The following is a 20,535-nucleotide window of genomic DNA, read 5'->3' on the forward strand; positions in this document are numbered from 1 at the left end:
CACAGCAGCAACAAACGGCGTCCATCCGGACCCACAGAACCAGAAAAATTGCTCAGAACCTTAGGTGTCAGCAGCATGGTGCTGGCACCGGACTCAGGAGAACCTGATCAGTTTACAGGCTTCTTGCACGGTTCTGAATGAACCTGTGGAGACTTCGGTACCGCCCGACGCTCAAAGCTAAAATATAAAGTCATCTACACTTTGGATGTGAAAGAACAACACAACAATAAGCAAACCTATGAAATTCACACTTTATTCCACCACAACCAAAAACATGAGCAGGAGTAAATGTCAAAGTCCGAACATCCCAACGAACCGAGAGAAAAGTCGTCGGCACCGACCCAAAAGAAAACAAACTGTACAAAACGATTCCAAGCTAAAAAACACAAATCAAGTCGTTTAAAGATCACATTTCCATGTTTACATTTGGCAACATTCATGCACCTAAAAAGTTGATCACACTTATTTATATGTAAACACAAACGTGGTCTCACTGGATTTCATTAAATGTACAAAACTAAATTACAGCAGGAACATAAGTCATAAAATATATGATCCATATAGTTACACTGAAAGCAAACAAACTATCGTTATATGATCTACTTTACTAAAGCGTTGGGTCCAGATGTGCTAAACTAGTCCCTCGCTCAGATACGAAGCCCTGAACGGAACCGAGCTCGGGACATCTCGGACCTGCATGTTTCACCACGTTGTCATGATGCATGCACACAAAGGATTATTAGTACTTGAAAACATTTGAATCGTTGGATAAAACCTGTGTAGCAGCTCAGAAAAGACACCGATGGACATGCAGGAGGCACAAGGAGGATCCAGTCCACGTCATGCAAACACGGCAGAACCAGCACACACCTGTTCAGTCCAACCAGAGTTGTGTTCATGCTAACTGTAGATGAGCAGAATGACTTCGCTGACACTAAGAGGAAGTGGAGGAGTGAGAACGCCAGGTTGAGCGGCTGCTGCCGTCGGCCACATTCAACAATTCAATGTTACGTGTTGTCAGTGCCTTCGTCGTGCAGGACGCTGCATGTGCTGCTGTCTGGGTTCAGATAAATAAAGAAGCACTTTGATCCGAGCTGCTTCCAGGACCCTGCTCTGCCCCCTGGTGGAGCGGCTCGCTCACGACCACTTGTAGGAATAGTAACGATGCGTGGCTGTGCATGAAGCCGATCCACCAGAGGTCAGAGGATTTATCATCCTCAGGTTCTTGGGCGTCTGATTTGGTTCTAAGTTTGTCCCAGACACACGGACACATTCATGTCCTGGCTGTGACCCAGAGACGTGTCACTCTGAACGTCCTCCTGTGTTTTGGTGGAAGCTGTAAATGTCTAATTAACATAGCTCTGTAATTAACTAATGCACTGAAGAGACACAAAGGCTTTGTGTGTTACTGGGGGTTTGTTGGCACATCACACTGTTTGTGTTGCTGTGATCACACTCACGCTAAAGATGATGGTAAAATAAAACCTACACAGCTGGAAAAAGCAGCACAACATACAGTACATACACATTTCTGTTCTGCGTGAAAAGGTCATCATCTGCTGTGAAAGTCACTGAGATCCTGTTTAATACTCGAGGACATCGGGTGACCCCAGGGGGCCGGGGGTCGAGGGAGCACACAGAAAATGTTTCCAAATACAGACGTCGATGAAGGAGGAGGAAGGGACTCAGACGTCCACCACCATCTTCTTGTGAATGTCTAACCCACCTACGACCTGGAGGAGAAGGCGGCGGCGTCACATCACATTCTCATTCTTCCAGTTACTCTGTGCTACGTTAACCTTTGACCTGAAACTACTCACTGCGCAAAACTCCTCAAACGATATCCTTCCATCTCCGTCTTTGTCTGCGTTGATAATGGTTTTGTCGACGATCTGCTGAAGCTGGGTGTCCTTCAGGTTGTTGCCCACCATCATCTTCAGGACCTGGAAGAGCTCGCCGTTGGAGATGAAGCCGTCTTTGTCCATGTCGTAGATCCTGAAAGCGACTAAAGCATAAAGCAGAAGGCAGAGGTAAACAAGGAGCGCTACGTCTGCAGACTCCAGCAGCTTCCTGCGCTGGTTCCAGTCCAGCCAAACACGCCTGAAGAAGGAGTTCCGGCTCTTGACCGGACTCCTCCTGGTGCTGTGAACTGACCAGATGCTTTAAATCACAGGATGCACAGCGTTGATGTTATGGCAGCTCTCTATGACTACCAACACTTTAAGTAGAAAAGCACATGGCAGCAGTGGAAGAGTTGTTAACCAAAACAGGAAAACTTGTCCATTCAGGTTTGTCCTCCGTAAAATTTGACTATGTTGTTTATGGGAGAAACGCTGCAACGAGTTACTCTCCTAGAACTGAATGTTTCTAAAACGACAACTCTGGATCAAAACCTACTGAGCACTGATCAGTTCAACCATCATGTTTTTCCTGGGAGGTGGAGGCGAGTGGAACACGGTTGTACTTACAGCGCAACTTCTGCTCCTTGTCACCTTTAACACTGAACTGGGAGACACCTTCAATGAACTCTGTGAAACAACAGTAGGGCATGTTAGAGCAGGCTTCAGTCCACCACCACACAGAAGGTGACAACAATGTGCAACAGTCTCTTTGCTCCATAACCACTAGCCTCACTTGAATACTCGGATTTAAAGGGTGCACTCAGTAGAGTCAGCTGAACTGTAGTCCAGACGTTGGGCTTGCTTATTTATTTAACACAGCCCAGCGATTGGAGGAGACCTGAACTCACCTGCCAGCATGGGCTTGTGCATTAGACCAGACGCAGACAGCCTCTTAAGTTATTTTAGGACTAATCTTTGCCACTTGTTCCCTTATTGGCTCGTTACCTTGGAAGTCGACCTCTCCGTTTCCGTCGGTGTCAAATATGTCGATAACTCGCTGCACGAGAGGATTCTGCTGGAGCTCTGGCAACGACATGAACTCCTCCACGCTCAGGGAACCCGAGTTATCCAGGTCCAGTTTCCTGAATCTCTTTCCCAGCCTCTTAATCTCATCAGCATCGACTGAAACAAAACCGAGAGACACAGACTGAAACAGCTGAGCAACAGCCGACGTCTCAGGCTGAGCTCCTTTGCTACAGTTATTAAACAGCCCCCTCGCGTGCGTCTCCTGTCTGTAGCTGCTTCCTTCCTCTGGCACCCCAGGAAACCACCAACTTACCCGGTGTCCTGCTCGCACCGGCCATGATCGTTCAGAACAGTCCGGTTCTTCACTGCTCCGGTTAAAGCTCTCTGGGCCTCGCTCTAAGCCCAACTCTGGATCATGTGACTCTAATCGCTCTGCTAATGACCAGGAGTCCGCTGTGGAGGTGGAGGCATCGCTGTGCTGCCCTTCACCTCGTTAGTGTCAACACATCCCAGAAATCAAAGCCACTTTAATTATTCATTCAGACTTCACCTGGGAGAAATGCAGCTCAAGAAACATTCACCTAAAGGAAACTGCTGTCACAATGCTAGCGAAGCCTTCTTTGAAGGAGAACAACCAGAAAAACATCCCAAAATAAAAAGAAAACCACTTTAAATGTTTGGGTCAAAGTTTCTCTGATCTGATCTGACCTGAGGTCATGTGTTCTTATACTTACAGTGTGAGCACATTTCCAGGGGGTAACTGGCTTCGTTTCCCTAAGAAGAGAGAGAACAATAAGTTTCAATAGTTACAAAGTTACAAATAAGTTGTAGTGAAGGGGAACAGTAAGTTCTATAGTAGAGTGGAACCATAGGTTCTATAGAGGAAAACAGTGGGTTCGGCAGTGGAATGAACCCCAGGTGCTGCAGTAAAGTGCACTGTGGGTTCTCAACCCGACACTTTGAGTCGTAATTTATAAATATTCCCTTCAGGTCGATTAACAATGTAAATAATAAACAAATAGAAGCTTTTACTCTGGTAGTATCTGGACGGAAACGCTAGCAGCTAGTCTGTTAGCATAACCTTAGTATTTCTCCACTGCGGCAGAGGCGACGACCAAGCTTCGAAGCAATTGCTAAAAAATGAATGTGTGACAACATGACGTGTTTAACACGCACCGAGAAAACAATACACCACCATTAGTCACAAATCCACGGCGGCGTTTGCTACGGATTAAATGTTGATGCTAACGGTGGCTAAAGTTAGCATCTGGTTAGGAAGCTAACGGTCCAGCGATTAAAAAACGACTCGTTCCGTTAACATGAGTAAAAACGGAGCATTTCTCACCATGATTGAGGCGGAGAAGGCGCAGCAGCTGAGAGACAGATGTACGGATCAGGAGGCGGCGACGCGGACGCTGCAGCGCGGCTTCACAGGCGAGGAGACGACCGAGCGGAGGAGAGCTGCACCGCAGCGGAGCGAACAGGCAGGGCGGGGGAGGAGAGGAGGGGCTGCGGGAAGGAGGTGAGGCTGGGGGAGGAGGGCTGCGGGATGGAGGGGGAGGGGAGGGGAGGGGCTGGGGGAGCGGGGGCGGCGTCGTGGAGGCGTGAAGTGCTGCAGCTCTGACAGGAAGCAGCGTCACCGTTTCATTAATACGCGGTCGTACGGGCCGTTAACCGGTCCGTCCGGTGTGACGCTGCTGCCGGAGCTGCTGTGGACCGGACGCAGGCAGGTTCATGTGCATTGCTTCATGTAAGCTAGCCTTTTATTTCACTCTAAGTAGAAATACTTGCAGCTGTTGCTACGGGCTCAGCACTGGTTTATTCAGACTTCAGGAGTTCAATACAGGAGACGTGTCAGGCTTTCAGATGTACGACAAAAAACATTTGGCAAAATGAACTAAAAGAACGTCTGCGTTAAAATGCAGTGACTCTGTGGCACAGGACAAGTCTCTTTCCTCCTAATCACATTTCTAACTGTTGAGGGTTATTATTTGACTACGTCAGTGGTGGGTTGTGTCTTCTCTCTGTGTAACTTCCACAGGAACCAGATACAGTGAACTTCTTCCTCCTCCTGCAGGTGTTGTCCATCCTGGTCTTCAGGTGCTGCCATTAAAGGAACATTTGGGGATGAGGTCACAACTAGTGAGATGAGGAGATCGGGGACCACCGGGTCACGTGCTGCTCTGGGCGTCTGGGCTGGAGACCAGTACTGGACCGGCTCTAACGCCTGTGAAGGCTCTTGTCCCACTGCATATAAGCACCTCCACATTTTAGTTGATCCCCTTCACACAGTGCAAATGACGAGTGAGATGCTGCTGAAATGCATTGTGGGATTGAAAAGGCTGGAGAAACCAGACAAACTCTAGTGTGATTTCTGTCTTGTTTTCCTCCCAGTGGCCTACATCCTGGTCACAGTGTGTTCTCTGGTGCAGATCCAGAACCGAACCACAAGCTGTGAATGGATCAATGGTTTCTGTGCTTTGTTGCAGACGTCGAGCCGTGAGGAAGAGCAGAGCCTCTCACACGTTTGGTGGATGACCCGATAATTAATTGATGGAGGGTGAAATGATGACTAACGGCACCAGTAGCTACAGAACGCAGCATCTACTTCTGGGATGTTCTGTTCACATCTGATCAATTAAAGAAGGGATTTTGGCTCCACCGTGTTTTTCTTTGAGAAAAATTTGAACCAAGAGGAAGATGCTAGTTTACAAGCTCCTCATATGATCTGAACCGAAAGGTGTGAAACGGCCTGAAACAACAAACACAGGTGAAACTGTCTGACAACACGCTGGAGTTCTGCAGAACCCTGGCATCAGACCCTGATTCTCATCTCAATGTTTTCATCCCATCCATGAAATGTCCAAATGTCCCTTTAGCCCCACACCAGCTTTAAAGCTACACCTTGAGTTCACACGCAGGTGGTGACAACTAAACCTCTGAGGCAAACACACACATCGCACACAGCCTCTGCTGGGTCCAGTTGGCTGAGCTGCTGTTTTAGCTTTTCCCTGTTGCCTCTGACGTGTGAAGCAGCGTTAGTGCAGCTTTAAAATGAAGCCCCCGACAGACCAGCATAGCAAACAGCGCTGCTCAGTTGAACGCCTCCTTGTTGATCCACATGAGGGTCCGTGTCTCGTTGGGCTTGCATTCGTACTCGATGCTGTTGAATTTGTTGCCGAACTGGCAGTGCTCTCTCTTGTAGTAGTTGTAGTACTTGGCTTGCCAGACGGTCTCAAACGTCCCAGCCCTGTTGAACTACACACGAGAGGTCAGGAGTCGACGTCTCAGATCGTCACAGTCACACCTCTGATGTCTAAGGTGCTGGAATGGAAGGCAGTGGACTGTGTCTTACCTCCACGCTGACTTGGACCGGCTGCCTGTCTCCGCTCTTGGTGTGGGGGACGCCCTCGGTATCGTACCGGCCATGATAGACCACAGACTCCTCGTCCCTAGACTGCTGCTCCAGAGGGAAGACTATTCCTCCGATGTTCATGTTGCTGCAATGGAGCATCACAGCTGAGGTTAATTCTCTGCAACGCGAACAAATGGGACCCATCCTGCTTCATGTCTGATCTCACATTATACCAGGTACATGCTGAAAATAAATGATAAACAGATGCTAATCAGCTAATGGGCTCTAAGCTAATTAAATATTCAAACGAACCCCCAGGTGTTTATTAATACACAGCTAGTGGATGGATGCAGTACAGGAGGTTCTGGCCTAGCTGGACTGGTCTCCACCTGAGCCTCTCTCACCTCATTGTATCCAGTACTGAACAGCTGCTAATGACCGGTCCAGTCAAGAGGAGAACCACATAATCCGCACATCATTTATTCAAGCAGTATCGGGTTCTGCTGCGGCCGCAGGACGACGACGATCCGACAGAACAGACGCTTCCTGCTTTCTTGTTTAAATTTGTTAACGGTGTTTATCGATGATCAGGCTTCAGAAGTGGGCCTGGTCCGCGAGGACGAAACCTTTTATGTATTTAATGTTTAATAAATGTGCGCGCGTGCGCCGCGCTGCCTCCTGCTGCGGGCATTTGAGACTCTACGAAAGGAAATGGGATAAACGCTGCTTTAACTGGCTCTTTTCTTACGTGGCTTCGACCCGTCCAGGTTTGACCACCACCTCGATCTTGTATTTGGAGCCGGTAAGCAGTTTGATGGTCCTGGTCTGGCCGAACCTGGTTCCGTCCACCTTAAAGAAGACGGGTCCCTCGTTGGGCTGGATCCGCAGGGAGATGGCGATGTTGATGAGCTCTGGGACCTCGTCCATGGTCGCGGTGTTTGCGGTCATCTGGGCTCGATGTTTGGTTCCCTACCGTAGGATGGGGAGCGGGTGATGCTGAGGAGGAAGCTGGGTTCAAGCCGGACAAAACAAGGCTTCCGGTTGTTTTTTCAACGTAAAAGCGGAATTGTAACGTTACTGAAGCAAAGATGCACCCAGAGACCGGATTTTTTTTTAAAACATTTGTATTTCAATTGAAACCATTCGAAAGAAGAGGCACGGACAGATGGTTTACTCATCAGTAATAGTGGTTCTGAGACATACTGTAGATAATACATAATAATACATTGAGCTGTTGTGGTCAAGTATCTTGTTGTGATTGTTTATTTGTGGTTTGCTCTTTCATTTCACGATATTTGGTTGTAGAGTTTATTGCCCAGGACACTGGCATGTATGACATATAAATATGTTACTTATATGTTATGTTATGTTATATATTCATGTTCAATGCAGAGACTCTGAGCTTATAAAAACCTATTACTCAGAGCACATAGGCTCAAAGAATTTACTTATATACTTATATAATATATAAATGAATCAATGATTGTGTAATTTATCGTGTCTCTCATCTCTTATTTACAGCAACAATAAAACAGCAGCACAGATTATTTTCATCAATACTGTTTCAGTTCCCAATGATCCTTTTTATCTTCAAAAAAAGTAAAAAAAAAACTACATACAATTGTTTGTGTTTCATGAGAATGAATCACAGTGTAATAAATATAATAAAAAGCAGAGTGTGGTGCTCAAGGTGCTTGGCATAAAAGTCTGTACATTCATCTGTCCAGCTCAGCCTGCAGGATTTCTCCCCATGTCTCGACGTCCAACGGCGCCATTCTCCTGCCACTCAGCTCCTCTGCTGAGTTCACATGGCTGTATCGTCCTCTCAGCCAGTCTCTCTTTAAACAGCTGCGAGTGTAGTTCCTCACTAACGTCACCTGCAGCAGAGCAAAAGCCACACCGTCACAACTAATAGTGCACCTGTTATTGGGATCGCCCAGAAGGTTCCACTATTGTTGCTGTCCGCTATATTTATTTTTACCGGCAGTGTGGTACCGACACTAAATTATTTCAAACACAAATATACAGCATGTTTAATCATTTGTAACAAATGCTGGTCTGTCACTCCTTATCCAACCAGAACCTCTCGCTGGGAGCAGAAGGGAACATTTTAAAAAGCACCTGCTGTTAAATGGATGATGACACCAACGCTAACAGGAAGAATGATACGATAATGATTTGGAAATGTCCACGTACCTTCCAGGACAGCCCGTGTCCCCGGTCGCTGTCGACCTCCTTCTGACACACGGTTCGGACCAGCAGACACTGCCTCCTCCACAGCTGCTCGGTCTCTTCGATGACGTGATGCCACAGCCTGCAAGTCCGTGAGGCACTGCACAGACTCCCTGGATCCAGCTCACCAAAGATCTTCACGCTCATCTCTGTTGGCAGCGTTTCCACAAAGTTTTGCTGAGAAGTTTCAGCAGCAGATGTCAGGGACGTGGTGGTGTCATGCTGCATAATAGCATGAAACTGTATGACAGAGCCTGGGAAAAAAGACCCAAAAGCAAGTTAAAGGAATGGTACCAAAGAAACGACACCAGCAGCTCATTTCAATCCAACACACTGAGACAAACAGTAAAACTGTGTATATTCCTGTTCAAATGTGAGAAAGTTTCATTTCAGCTGCACTGGTTCTGGATCAGCTCCCAGTAAGTCACGGTCAGGACGTTCGTCTCTCTAATGGTGTATGTTGCGTCTGTGGACATTTCCAGTCTGAGTCATCCTTAACCTTACTGTTGTCAGGGAGAAGTAGAACAAGGCTTTGAATAAAGAGTAACTTTTAGTGTTATTTACAGCTCGGAGTCACGTCCAACGATAGGAGTGATCTCTGCGCCCCAGGCTAGAAGCAGCGCGGCTAGCTAGCGTTAGCTAATCGTAAATAACCGCAGCTAATCGCGCAGCTTCCGGCCGTCCACTGTTTGCGAGTAGCTAATAAAACGTGTCTGCCACGAAACCCTACGTGCGGCTAAACGTGTGCCGCTGTGTCCGAGTATAAAAGGACGGTGTGGTCTCACCGGCAGTGAAGCGTCTGACAGCCGAACCTTTAAATTGGGCTGTTTACACACACGCGACGTCACCACAGTTCGTGTTTTCGAATGTGTGCGCATGCGTAGAAGCCTAATGCCGGGTTGTTGAGTTGCTGTGAATTATAATAAAGAAAACTGAATACGTTCTGTTCATTACCTATGATTCTGTTCGCGAAGTTGGGAGGCGACTCAAAGCAACGTAAACATTATGAACCGATTTTAAATATGTCACATGAAACAATAACAATGAAACTTAAGGAAACGTTTAATAAATCCGGGTAATGGTGACGTGAGGGATTCTATTCTACTGCGCATGCCCAACTGCATCCCGGAAGTTTTGAATGATTTTTTTTTTTACTCTTTGGTTTCAGTCCCGTAGAAAAGTAATTGCAGCAGGTGAACGGAGCATCGGGTTTCTACCTGGACCTGTATCTGTTTCTGGACCTGGACCACCTTTACTACCGGTAGGACTTCACCCTGGGACGGTAGCCGAGCCACTAACTTAGGACTTTCTCACTGAGTCTGATGTGAACAGTGCAGGGACCATTCTCTTCAGCGAACCGAGCCGAACCTGCCTCGGATTCCGCTCGCTGAGCACATGATCGGCTTCGAGCTTGTCCCGGTTCAAGGCGGGGACCCCATTCACCTGCCGCCGGGGGAGACGGTGCTGGGCCGTGGTCCGTTTCTAGGAGTGAGTCGAGCTTCTTTTCATTGCTAGGAGTCGGCGCTGGAGTAAATCCATTCGCCCATGTGAAGAAATGAGACAAGTGTTAAGCCATCAGGTGTTTGAAGTAGAGATGCCTCAAAATTCTGTTTAAGCACAGAAGCCCAGACTGCAAGCCCAGTGAATAAAGTAAACAAGGAATAAAAAAGTACAAAATATGAAAAGATATAGTTAGAATATAAGGAGGTTCTGTGTCCATGTGTGTAGATTGCTAAGATTAAATATCTCCAACACTATGTAATCTGAGAGATAGAGCAAAGAAAACTGTCATTCATCTATTCAAATCAGATTTATTTTCCATATTATTAGATGTTAAAACAGAGGACAGACTAAGGTAAAACGGTTCTGGCACTGTCACACTGGAAACATCTGTGTGAGTTAAATAGAATAACAAATTAGAAAATGTGGCTTAAGGAAGCTTAATAAACAGAAGAGCAGGTTATTTAAAACATAAGGGAAACACTTAGCACATGTGAGGATGCTAGACTTCTCCATGGAAACAGTGGATTCAGTACACTGCTTAAAACAGCTCTTCTTTATTTTATTTGTTCTTGTTTGTTGCTTCTGTGGATTCATTCCTTTGGTTCCCCGTGTCTTTATTTGCTGAACTGAGCCTCCTCCTTTTTTGTCAGGTCAGTGATAAGAGGGTGTCCAGACACCACGCCCTGCTGGAGAACCTGAAAGGACAGCTGCGCCTCAAACCGGTGCGGCTTTCTTTCCATTTCAAATTGAATCATCAGGAGTGTGTTTTAGATCAGTGTTTGTGTTTCTAAACAGATCCTGCCTTAGGTGACCAGCAGAACTGGACCAGGAAGCATCAAATTCTCTCTAATATTATGTGGATGATTGGGCGTCAACCGCTCACCAGTTGTTTCCTGCTCTATTGTGTTCGATCCTTAGACCCACCTGAACCCGTGTTTCCTTCAGTCATCGCCAACCTATGAGCCGCGACCTCTTCAGAGAGACTCCTGGTGCCCTCTTCGTCACGGGGACCTGTTCTCCCTGCTGCCGGGTCAGTTCATCTTCCGGGTGGTGGCCGTGGGTGGAGACGACTATGGGACCAGGTACGTCCGCGCCGCTACTTCCTGCAGGGTCTGTGGCTAATCAAACCCCGCATCCATTCCTTGTTTTTTCTGTACTGCGTAGGTTCAAGTATCAGCTGTTTATATTTATTTAGCATCTTTTATCTCAGCCCGCATGCTCGCGCTGTTTGAGGTTTAGATCAAACACCAGAGACGAGGACACTCAAGCAAACGTGGCCTCTGTTCAAACCGGCTGAAGCTCATGAAAAATTCACGCTCAAAGTCCAGCTTGTGTCCCGGCGGCAGCATTAAAGACAAGCATCAGTAGCTGAACCATAACTGTGATCTCGTCCTGTAGGAACAGTCGGATGTTTGTAGAAGAGACTGATGAACGTCCAGTTTCTTCTAAACCTTACGAGGGACCAGCAGCTCTGTTAAATGAGGAGGAGGTCAACAGCCCCATCACAAGCTTAACAATGGTTTGCATCTTAACCTGCAAGCTGGAAATGAAATATTTCCTTACGCAGAGACTGAAACATGTTTGTTTAGTTTCAGTTAATTTTATAAACTTGTTTCTGTTCTGAACTAAAAATGCTCCAACAAGAGCCCATCTGCAGATGAGCAGCAGCAGAGGATTCGAAGCACAGCTTCAACTTCAGCTCAAATTACCATAATTAGTTCAGAGGACAGTAATGTTTCACATAACTGATTTCCACACACACTGTTTTTCACGAGCTACGGATCTAAATCCACATGTGCTTTACATATAGTGTAGCTGTTGTAATGTAATGTTCAGTGTCTTCTTTACATAAAAGGGAAAATGCATCATAAACACAGAATAAACATTTAACTCCTAAAGGAACATAATTTGTTGATCTACTAAATGCAGGCTACCTCAACCCTAATTCAACTCTGCTTCTTTGCTTCATTCAGGGAGGTTCTACTCTTCCGATGGAAGTGGGGGATGATCACAGTGATGGGGGGGTACCTGTGTCTAGGAAGAGAGTTCTGCCTGCCTGGATGATGTCATCTGTTCCAAAGAGGCCTTCCCCCAGCCTGATGGGTATTTACAGAGCTGAACTGATGCTCCAAACATGGCCGTCTAAAACCTTCAGCATCACATAACCTAGTTTAATGTCAAACATTTCACATTCACATAAGATGTGAATGCAGAGCAGCTAACAACTGCTAATTACTGACTGCCTGGTCAGAGCTAACGGATGCTAATGAATGACCGCCTCGTCAGTTTGCTCATTTGATTTGTCTGTTGGAGACGAGCAGCAGCCAAACCGGCTACAGAGCTGGACGAGGCGGAGGCGGTGGAGGCAGAGGCAGAGGCAGAGGCAGAGGCGAGGCCAAGCAAGAGGATGAGGAAGATCAGTGATGAAGGAGCAGTTGAGTGGCATCATTAATAGGACTCCGCTTAGTTCTGCTGATATTTGCTGACTCATGGTTTGACTATAAAACAATCAAGTTCCGTCCCGGAAGCGAAAGCTTAAGACTTTTCCACAACCCCTAACATCAGCCACCACCTTTAACAAGAAGAAAGTGTAAACCCAAAGAAGAACTGACGTCAGGACAAACCTGATCTAAATAGAGCTAGAGATTCCACAGTGTCCAGATTCAAACCACTGTCTAAGCTAAGTAATGAACACGACTGAACAAAACCACATTCATCATTGAGTCAGGACCAAGGATTGAAGGAGTGAAGACAATAACATTCAGTCAACTTTAAAATCGCAGATTCAGCTTTTAGTTGTTTCATTGACAAGCTCATGGGTTTTATTTCCATTTATGAGCCAGTTTTCATTTTAGTGAACGAAGTGGAAGCTGGTTTGCCATGCGATCACTTGATTTAAGACTTGAAGCTGTGTCTTGGCTTGAACACTGACTCTGAGACTATGTTCTGTTTCCTTCAGCACGGTCCTTTAGAAGGACCAGTCCGGAAGCAGAATGGCCCCAGTGATGAGGCCCACAGAGTCACCATGGAGGTGGAAGAGGAGGCAGAAAGAAACACTTCACAAGAGGACAGGAAGTTAAAGTCACAGACGACTAAACAGAAACCAGCAGAGTCTGTTGGGTTCAACAGCGACTCTGCATCTGCCTCCACTCAGTCTCAGACCCGAGTCAGAACACCATGCCCCTACGGGAAGGACTGCTACAGGTACTGTCCCTTTATCTAGAGTCATCAAGCTTTATATAATATATATATATATAATAACAACTCAGTAAAGCTTGTTACATGTGGAACGTTCTAGTGGTTTGAGTTACTTGGTCTGCTACCTCGTTCTGCTGTCTGATTCCAGGATTGAAATAGTTCTAAGTGTTGTCCTTGTGGGCTCAGCCGTGCGTTCACTGTCTGCTGCTTTAAATGGAATGTACATAAACATCCTGGTCAAATGGACTGTGTGCACAGTGCAACTGAAAACCTGTCACCATCCCTGTTTCTGTCTTGTTCCAGGAAGAACCCAATCCACTTTCAGGAGTGCTGTCACCCAGGCGACATTGATTATGAGGAGGGGGAAGAGGAGGGGGATCGACCCGAGTGTCCCTACGGCACCGCCTGCTACAGGTCTGATGATGCAAGAGAGTGAATGGAGACAGGTGTGACACCCAACCAGACTAAAGGCCCGGATGAGCAGAACTTAGACAGAACTGTAGGGTTCTGCAGGTGGTGTTTGTGTGCGACAGCTGAGTCAACTCGACCAAACATTCAGTTCTACACATCTTGGTTCCCACATGATCACCAGGACCTTTTCTCTGAAAACACTCGGAAACACTGTCAAGGTTCTAGAGCCTCGTTTGGGTCCAAGCAACTTAAGCTGAGGTTGAATGTGTTGTATGACCGTGTTTCTCTGGGTTTGACCCCACTTTGTTTTCCTCACAGGAAGAACCCTCTCCACAGGAAGGAGTATAAGCACACAAAGAGAGCAGGTGGTTTGCTTTTTCAATTTTACCCCATGTTCAATACTGATATTGTGTCAATATTTTATTACTTCTGGTGACTTGGGCATATACTCTGATCCATATACATGAGGCTGGGCTGAGGTTCTTCATTCACTGTAAACAGAACCGTCTTTTAAAATACTAACTGCACTCCAGCCTTGTTCGGTGGTGTTCCTAATAAAATGGCCATTGAGTGTGATTCTCATTGGTCCATCTACGCTGTTGGTGTTTCTGCAGCTCGTACTACACGTAACGTCATTAAGCGGGTCGATGAGGACGATGACGATGAAGACGACAGCGAGGATGTGGGCAACGACTCGGACTACATCCCTCCGGACTCAGACAACAGTGACGAGGATGACGTCAGGAGACTGCAAGAGGCGGCCACGGAGTTTCTGAAGAGGAGGAAGTAGACAGGTTCTGCTGCTTCAGTTTGAAAAGACACAACTTCACTGACACTAAATTAACTGAAACAGCTGCGAGAGATTCAGTATGTTCACGGCTGGTATTGAGTCGTCCGAGTCAGGTTTTACAATTATAGTAACTCAGATTGCTCATTACTACCGACCATGTTTCATTCCTCTCTCACCCAAAGGAACATATTTGGTCTAGAAGGAACATTTCTTTTATACCAGTAAGACACAAGTTGTCTGATTTTTAATAAATAAAATCTTAATTATTAAAAGTATAGAGAGAATACATTCATTCTGTTTTTTCTCCCTGGCCTTAATCCAGGTCATTGTGATCAGATTCTGCAACCAGAGCCACAGCTCAGACAGTTGTTTCTGGAATGAGTGAATGGGACCAGCTGGTATAAAGTTACTGGGTCGGATAGCGAGCCACACTGAAGAGAACTTCTTTTTTCTAAATGCTGTAAAATGAGTTCACCCCTTTAGTGACTGAAATTAAACTGGTTGTAATTCAACTTGAGTCCAGCTGAAACTTTGGCCTTTAGAGCCAAAACAAACGCAGTGAATGAAGTTTAGTTGTTGGCTTCACAAAACGTTTAACGAAAGCTCCAGTACATCAGATCGGAACCAGATCAGGAGGTGTCTGGTCGTTTCAAGACCCACAGGCTCAGACATGTGACCGGAACCAGACGTTATCAGCTCTGACGGGTTCTGATTCTGAGGTGACTGCAGGTGACATTGAGTTCACAGACACATGCACAGAGCTAATGTCTTTATTGGAACATTTACACGTTTGAACATAAGACAGACGGAACCGACTGGTCCACAATTACACACAACACATTAACGCTGGTGAGCTCATTGGTCTGAAGACAAAGCCACTCACCTTGACAGACGCTAAATCTAGAACCACCTTCCACCTGTACTGACTGAGTTCAGCTTGGTTCTGTGGATGCTTCCCTGCTATCCTTTAGTGAGCTCAGCGCTTTGAATATTTCTCACGCTTTTTGTAAGTCGCATCGGTTCGAACCCTGGACTTGGGTCAGGTTCACCTGAATAAATCGGTGTAGTTAAAGAATTTTACTGTGAATAATTGTCACACTGACCCAAGATGGATTTAAGCAGTGATCATCAGACGAACCATCAGAACTATTACAGGTCTGTTAAGTTATTAATTATCAAAATGCTTAGATCCACATGAAAGTGACACAAACACATTTTCACTAACCTATGACCATCAGCATCTTCTGGCTCGGACCCACCTCTCTCTCCAGAACCACGGCTGTGGGCCTGTTTTTAAAGCAGTTCTGACTCTTATCCTCCTGCCGCTGTCTCTGCTCCACTGTAATATTCAATCACTAAACCACTTCACCACATGGATAAATGATGGGTTTTGTTTGGACTCTCCCCTGATGCCGAGTCCTTCTGCTCTGCTCCTACTGGGCTCAGGTGAGCAGCTTCTGCTGTGGCTGCTCCCGGACCCGAGCTCCCTCCCCATCCTCCGTCACTCGCAGGGAAAGAGTCTGCCCCTCTGCTTCATCCGGCGACTTGGCCACAAACGTCACCAGCTTCAGCGGGAACTTGCTAATCTTCCTCAGGTGCTTGGTGCTGTTCCGGACGCTCACGAAGCAAAGGGTGTTGATGATGCCGTTGCTCATGGCGATGCACTCAATAATGTAGAAGGCCACAAGCGAGTTCCTGCCCCTGGAAATGAGCAAGGGATGAAAGTCCCGCAGCAGGGTGTATCCGTAGTACGGGGCCCAGCACAGGATGTAGGCAACCAGAACCAGAATCAGCACCACCACTGTCCTGCGCCGCCTATGCAGCCTTTTCCGGATCTGCTCCGTCTGAAATCCAGGGACGTCCTTAAACCACAGCTCCCTGGAGATCTTGACGTAGCACACGGCCATGATGATCACTGGCCCCAAGAACTCCAGAGCGAAGATAAAGAAGAAGTAGGACCGATACCAAACCTGCTGGTCCACGGGCCAGATCTGAGCGCAGAAGGTCTTGTGGGGGTGACCCTCTGCATGCGAGTACGTGCTCTCAGAGGCCATGTAGGCAGAAGGAATGGAGATGAAGACGGGCACGAGCCACACCATGAGGATGACACAGGAGGCCGTCTGCAACTTCATCCGGGGCTTCAGGGGGTGGAGGATCACCATGTACCTGCAGACGATACCAACGGGCAAGTTAGTACCAGTACTGATGGGCCTAACACACCAAATTGTTGAATGTTGATGAATCAATAGAAACTAACAGTAGTTGATGCTGCAGCTAAGTGTCGGTAATGTTGTCAATCAATGCAGTAAACGATCATTCATTAACTGAATATGAAGCCGATCGTTAATGATGAACGACAGGAATTCATGACGCGACCATTTTAATTCATGCATTAAATCCTGACATAGCAGCTTTGACCTGCTGTCGTATGGTCTGATGCTCTGAGCTTGCTGTCTTCAGGTCAAACCTGTGTCTCAAGCAGCCACGTTACTTCATGATGATCTGGACTCATTTAGTTGAAGATGTTTTAGTGCTGCTTGTTTCTGGTTCCCAGAAGGCGGAGAACTGTACTAAGACGCGTTTGTCACATGAAAGCTTTTCAGTTGAGTCTTGACTTGGAGCTGAGTTGTGAGCCTGAGCAAAGGGAAGTGGGACCACATAGACGTTATTTATACACAGCAGCAGACAGAGGAATGAGAAGCAGTGGAACCACTGTTAGGTTCCTGCTCCACCTCCTGTGGCTCCATGCGTCTGACGCTCACCTCGCTCTGACCCTGCGTGGTCATAATGGGCCGTATAAATGCTACTTCATGCTCACGGGCCAACCGAACGCCTGCAGCCAACTATCTAACTAATCAGAACGAGCCCAGTCCAGGCCTGAGGTTTCAGCTGTCAGTATGTTAAACATTAGTGGGCAGCTCGGGACCAGAAGATTCACGGTTTGTTCTGTTACCTGACACTTGTGTTGGTGTGTGGTTTGAGGGAACCTCAACACAACACCATCACAATAAGCAACATTTCATCCAGAAACTGAACACCAAATTGAGCTTTGGCCTCGTGTGCTGCTGTTGACGAGTCAGCAACGAGACCGAAAAAACAAGCTAAAAACAACCAGAATTTACCCAAGAGACAAAAACAAGAAAAAACTGAACGGCAACGACAGAGCAGAGAAGCCACAGAACAGACAGACACACACTTCGCTCCTGTGCTGAAGCATGTTCAGATTTTACTGTGGTTCTGTGAACGCAGCCTCAGGAACACAGGGAGCATGAGCTGAGTAAGAAGCACGGAGGCACTAAGAGGAGCTCAGAGCAAGAACCGAGGTAAATAGTAATCAGAATCAGAAAGACCCACCGTGCTCATGCTCCCCAGAGGATGAACCTCTCCAACTTCATGCTTCAGGTGACAGTGAATGCGTTAGCAGCATGTGGTGGGTGTGGACCCACCTGTCCACAGCGATGGCCAGCAGGGCGTTGGTGGACACGTACAACGAGACGATGCGCAGGTAGTTGGTGGCGGCGCAGAGCAGCAGGCCGTGGTCCCACGACAGCCGCTTCACCACGTAGTAGTCGAGCAGGAAGGGGCAGCAAACCACGGCCACCAGCACGTCCGACACCGCCAGGTTGGCGATCAGCAGGTTGGTCAGGTTCCTGAGCTGCTTGCACCGGGCCAGGCTGGCGATGAACAGGCAGTTCCCCACACCGCAGACCAGCATGATGCCCACCAGCACCACACCGATGATGATGGTGGCCACGAAGAAGGCCCTGCCCTGGGTGGTGTCCGGAACCTCGTCCAGCGGGACCTCGTAGTCCAGACCATAGCTGCTGTTGGTCAGGTCACCCATCCTGGGACATGTCAACCACTGTGTGGGATTTGGATAAACAAGGCAACACTTCACCTTGGACCAATCAGAATCAGTTTCAGAGTTAAAATAAGTATGTCTGGTTGACCAGACCTGGTCATGTGCACCACATCTGCAGGCCAGAACATCTCTGATCCAGGCCTACTCTGGACTCTCAGTAGCCCTTACAGGACTGGACCCTGTTACTGGTCAAAGGTTCTGGGATGAGTGAACACCCACTTATGTCTGGACCCTTTCTCCACATAAGAACAGTACTAAAGGCTTCAATTTGCTCAGAAGATCAAGTAATACTGTAGTAAAACTGTAGTAATACTTTAGTAAAAATGTTCTCTAGTCCTTAAATACATGCATCTATACATGTCTCCTCTAGTTGATATTATTAGAAAGCATTCTATTAAATTTCATTGTTATGCAGATGATACTCAGCTATATACGTCCTTGGAACCAAATGAAACAGATCAACTAGTCAAAATTCAGGGTTGTTTAAAAGACATCAAATCCTGGATGTCCCAAAACCTCCTTCAACTAAATTCAGATAAAACTCACAGAGAGACACTATTGAGTCAGATAGCCACCCTGGATGTCATAACATTAGCTTCAGATTCTACTGTGAGGAACCTTGGTGTCATCTTTGACCAGGATCTCTCTTTTACATCATACATTAAAGTACAGACGGAAAGGACTCATCTGCTGGTCTCATGATTCACAATGGGTCAGAAGTGAGTGAGGTCTAAACTACATTACAACCGCAGATAAATGATTAGAACTAGAAACTTGCAGTAAAAATTACTCTCGTGAACTGAAATCTCCAAGAAAAGAAGTGATTGAACAAGAAATCAAAGTTGATGAACATGTTTTTCATCCAATAAATGATTGACAGGATCGGGTTGTTTCATTCACACAGACTCAGCTGGTGGAAACACTGGACATACTGGTATCTGCAGTACGAGGTACCAGAGGTACACGAAGTACATAAAGTACACGAAGAACGACCTGCATGTGACATAAACACATTCAACTTAAGTCAAACTTCATAGGAAATTGAACATAGGCGCGTTTTACCTGTTTAGTCTGAGAAGGACTCCACGGACCGGGACCCGAACCAGCAGCTACCGCTGTCCGCGCTGCGCTGCGCTGCGCTCACTGTCCGTCGGGGCCGCGCCGCGCGTTCACACGTTCTACATAACACGCTGTGCTCTTCCTACAGCTGTGAGGACATCGGTTGACACGTAAGGACGGAGGACGTACACGATGCGAGTAGAACAAGATTGAGTCGGTACCACTGCTGCAGGTCCAAACCCAGTGGACAGTGATACTGAGCAAGTACTTCCGAATACTTCACTTCTACTCGTGAAGTATTTAATGTAGCTTGTGCTGCCGTCAGGTCTGCAGAGTAGGAACCAGGTCCACACAGCACAGCTGGTCGGTACCACACAGCACAGCTGGTCGGTACCAGCTTCAGGCTGACGACCCAAATTACGGTGCACAAACACTCGTGAGCCCAGCAAATGGAGGCTGTGTCCCGTCTCCAGGAGGTAGAAGCGATCCTGATGACTTCTGCTCATGTGGGTCAGAACTCACATTTCAAAGAGAGTGGGCAGAACCTGCAGGAATGTGAGGCTCTGGTGTTGTGGTCGACAGTTTATGGGAGAACATGGACGCAGGATGCAGACGGGCGTGTTTTCTGACTGTTCTCAACGTGTCGAACCTGCAGCACGGGTGGAGGCAGAACCACACGAACAGAACAAAGACCGGGACTCACTGACAATCGGTGTCGACGGCGACAGTTTCCTTCGAGGCTGATCACCGAGTCTCAGGACCACTTACAGCAGCTGTCCCGTCATCAGCCGGTCGTTAGGAAGCGGATCGACATCTGCTCCGGTCAGAGCTGAAAGCAGAAGCGACAGAAGCACTGGGTTCACTGTGGTGAAACCCGATGCCGAGCGCTTCCAGGACAAATGAGACCGGACGTTAAGTGACTCTGATGTGAGGCCGACGACTGAACAGCTTGAAATCAGGTTAAAAACACATCTGAAGGCGCAACTGCTCAATTAGAAGCAATGAGGTTCTTTTTAAATGGGCTCATTAAGACGCATCTTGATGCCTCAGCGTCATTAAACTGCTCCAAATCCCCGTTAGGGACATTTCACTAATTATGTTTATCTACTTGAAGCCAAGTCATAACTTTAAGACGTTTAAATTAGATTCTCCAGTTTCCACTGCTGAACAATGGCCCTGCTCAGCAGTCACATCATCATCATCATCATCATCATCAGATGACGAACGGGTTTGTACCGAACAACCTGGTGCATCATTC

The 20,535-nt window shown here is 47.1% G+C and overlaps 5 protein-coding genes and 2 long non-coding RNA genes across 8 annotated transcripts; 3 read left to right on the plus strand and 4 right to left on the minus strand.

Annotated features, from left to right (window-relative positions):
* Window positions 1-239: 239 nt before the first annotated feature.
* On the minus strand, window positions 240-4,371 carry ppp3r1b (protein phosphatase 3 (formerly 2B), regulatory s1ubunit B, alpha isoform, b). Its single transcript, XM_029154815.3, has 6 exons — window positions 4,213-4,371; window positions 3,602-3,641; window positions 2,847-3,023; window positions 2,469-2,528; window positions 1,821-2,005; window positions 240-1,733 (listed from the first exon to the last, which is right to left on the minus strand). The coding sequence occupies exons 1-6, from the start codon at window positions 4,213-4,215 to the stop codon at window positions 1,686-1,688; spliced, it is 513 nt and encodes a 170-aa protein (XP_029010648.1). The 5' UTR covers window positions 4,216-4,371; the 3' UTR covers window positions 240-1,685.
* Window positions 4,372-4,395: 24 nt separating this feature from the next.
* Window positions 4,396-5,526, plus strand: LOC129603465 (uncharacterized). The gene is made up of 2 exons (XR_008693339.1): window positions 4,396-4,617; window positions 4,945-5,526. It is a non-coding gene; the product is annotated as an uncharacterized LOC129603465 (long non-coding RNA).
* On the minus strand, window positions 4,668-7,316 carry cnrip1a (cannabinoid receptor interacting protein 1a). The gene is made up of 3 exons (XM_029154842.3): window positions 6,971-7,316; window positions 6,223-6,367; window positions 4,668-6,125 (listed from the first exon to the last, which is right to left on the minus strand). Exons 1-3 carry the CDS (start codon window positions 7,168-7,170, stop codon window positions 5,961-5,963), a joined length of 510 nt encoding a protein of 169 aa, XP_029010675.1. The 5' UTR covers window positions 7,171-7,316; the 3' UTR covers window positions 4,668-5,960.
* LOC129603469 (uncharacterized) lies at window positions 6,325-6,897 on the plus strand. The gene is made up of 2 exons (XR_008693351.1): window positions 6,325-6,458; window positions 6,541-6,897. It is a non-coding gene; the product is annotated as an uncharacterized LOC129603469 (long non-coding RNA).
* A 146-nt stretch (window positions 7,317-7,462) lies between the features above and the next one.
* Window positions 7,463-9,361, minus strand: LOC114857946 (F-box only protein 48). 2 transcript variants are annotated; one of them, XM_029154897.3, is made up of 3 exons: window positions 9,240-9,361; window positions 8,419-8,708; window positions 7,463-8,099 (listed from the first exon to the last, which is right to left on the minus strand). In XM_029154897.3, the coding sequence occupies exons 2-3, from the start codon at window positions 8,680-8,682 to the stop codon at window positions 7,938-7,940; spliced, it is 426 nt and encodes a 141-aa protein (XP_029010730.1). In that variant the 5' UTR covers window positions 8,683-8,708; window positions 9,240-9,361; the 3' UTR covers window positions 7,463-7,937. The 2 variants fall into 2 exon arrangements, with proteins under 2 accessions (XP_029010730.1, XP_029010738.1); XM_029154905.3 differs by lacking the exon at window positions 9,240-9,361 and adding an exon at window positions 9,019-9,228.
* Window positions 9,362-9,556: 195 nt separating this feature from the next.
* Window positions 9,557-14,868, plus strand: aplf (aprataxin and PNKP like factor). Its single transcript, XM_041068172.1, has 11 exons — window positions 9,557-9,715; window positions 9,787-9,942; window positions 10,608-10,679; window positions 10,876-11,039; window positions 11,356-11,476; window positions 11,931-12,118; window positions 12,271-12,391; window positions 12,917-13,161; window positions 13,459-13,569; window positions 13,885-13,931; window positions 14,181-14,868. The coding sequence occupies exons 1-11, from the start codon at window positions 9,593-9,595 to the stop codon at window positions 14,354-14,356; spliced, it is 1,524 nt and encodes a 507-aa protein (XP_040924106.1). The 5' UTR covers window positions 9,557-9,592; the 3' UTR covers window positions 14,357-14,868.
* Window positions 14,869-15,039: 171 nt separating this feature from the next.
* Window positions 15,040-20,449, minus strand: prokr1a (prokineticin receptor 1a). The gene is made up of 3 exons (XM_029154585.3): window positions 19,281-20,449; window positions 17,803-18,218; window positions 15,040-16,522 (listed from the first exon to the last, which is right to left on the minus strand). Exons 2-3 carry the CDS (start codon window positions 18,198-18,200, stop codon window positions 15,799-15,801), a joined length of 1,122 nt encoding a protein of 373 aa, XP_029010418.1. The 5' UTR covers window positions 18,201-18,218; window positions 19,281-20,449; the 3' UTR covers window positions 15,040-15,798.
* Window positions 20,450-20,535: the final 86 nt, after the last annotated feature.

This window comes from Betta splendens, chromosome 1, assembly GCF_900634795.4.
Source record: "Betta splendens chromosome 1, fBetSpl5.4, whole genome shotgun sequence".
NCBI classification, from domain to species: domain Eukaryota; kingdom Metazoa; phylum Chordata; class Actinopteri; order Anabantiformes; family Osphronemidae; genus Betta; species Betta splendens.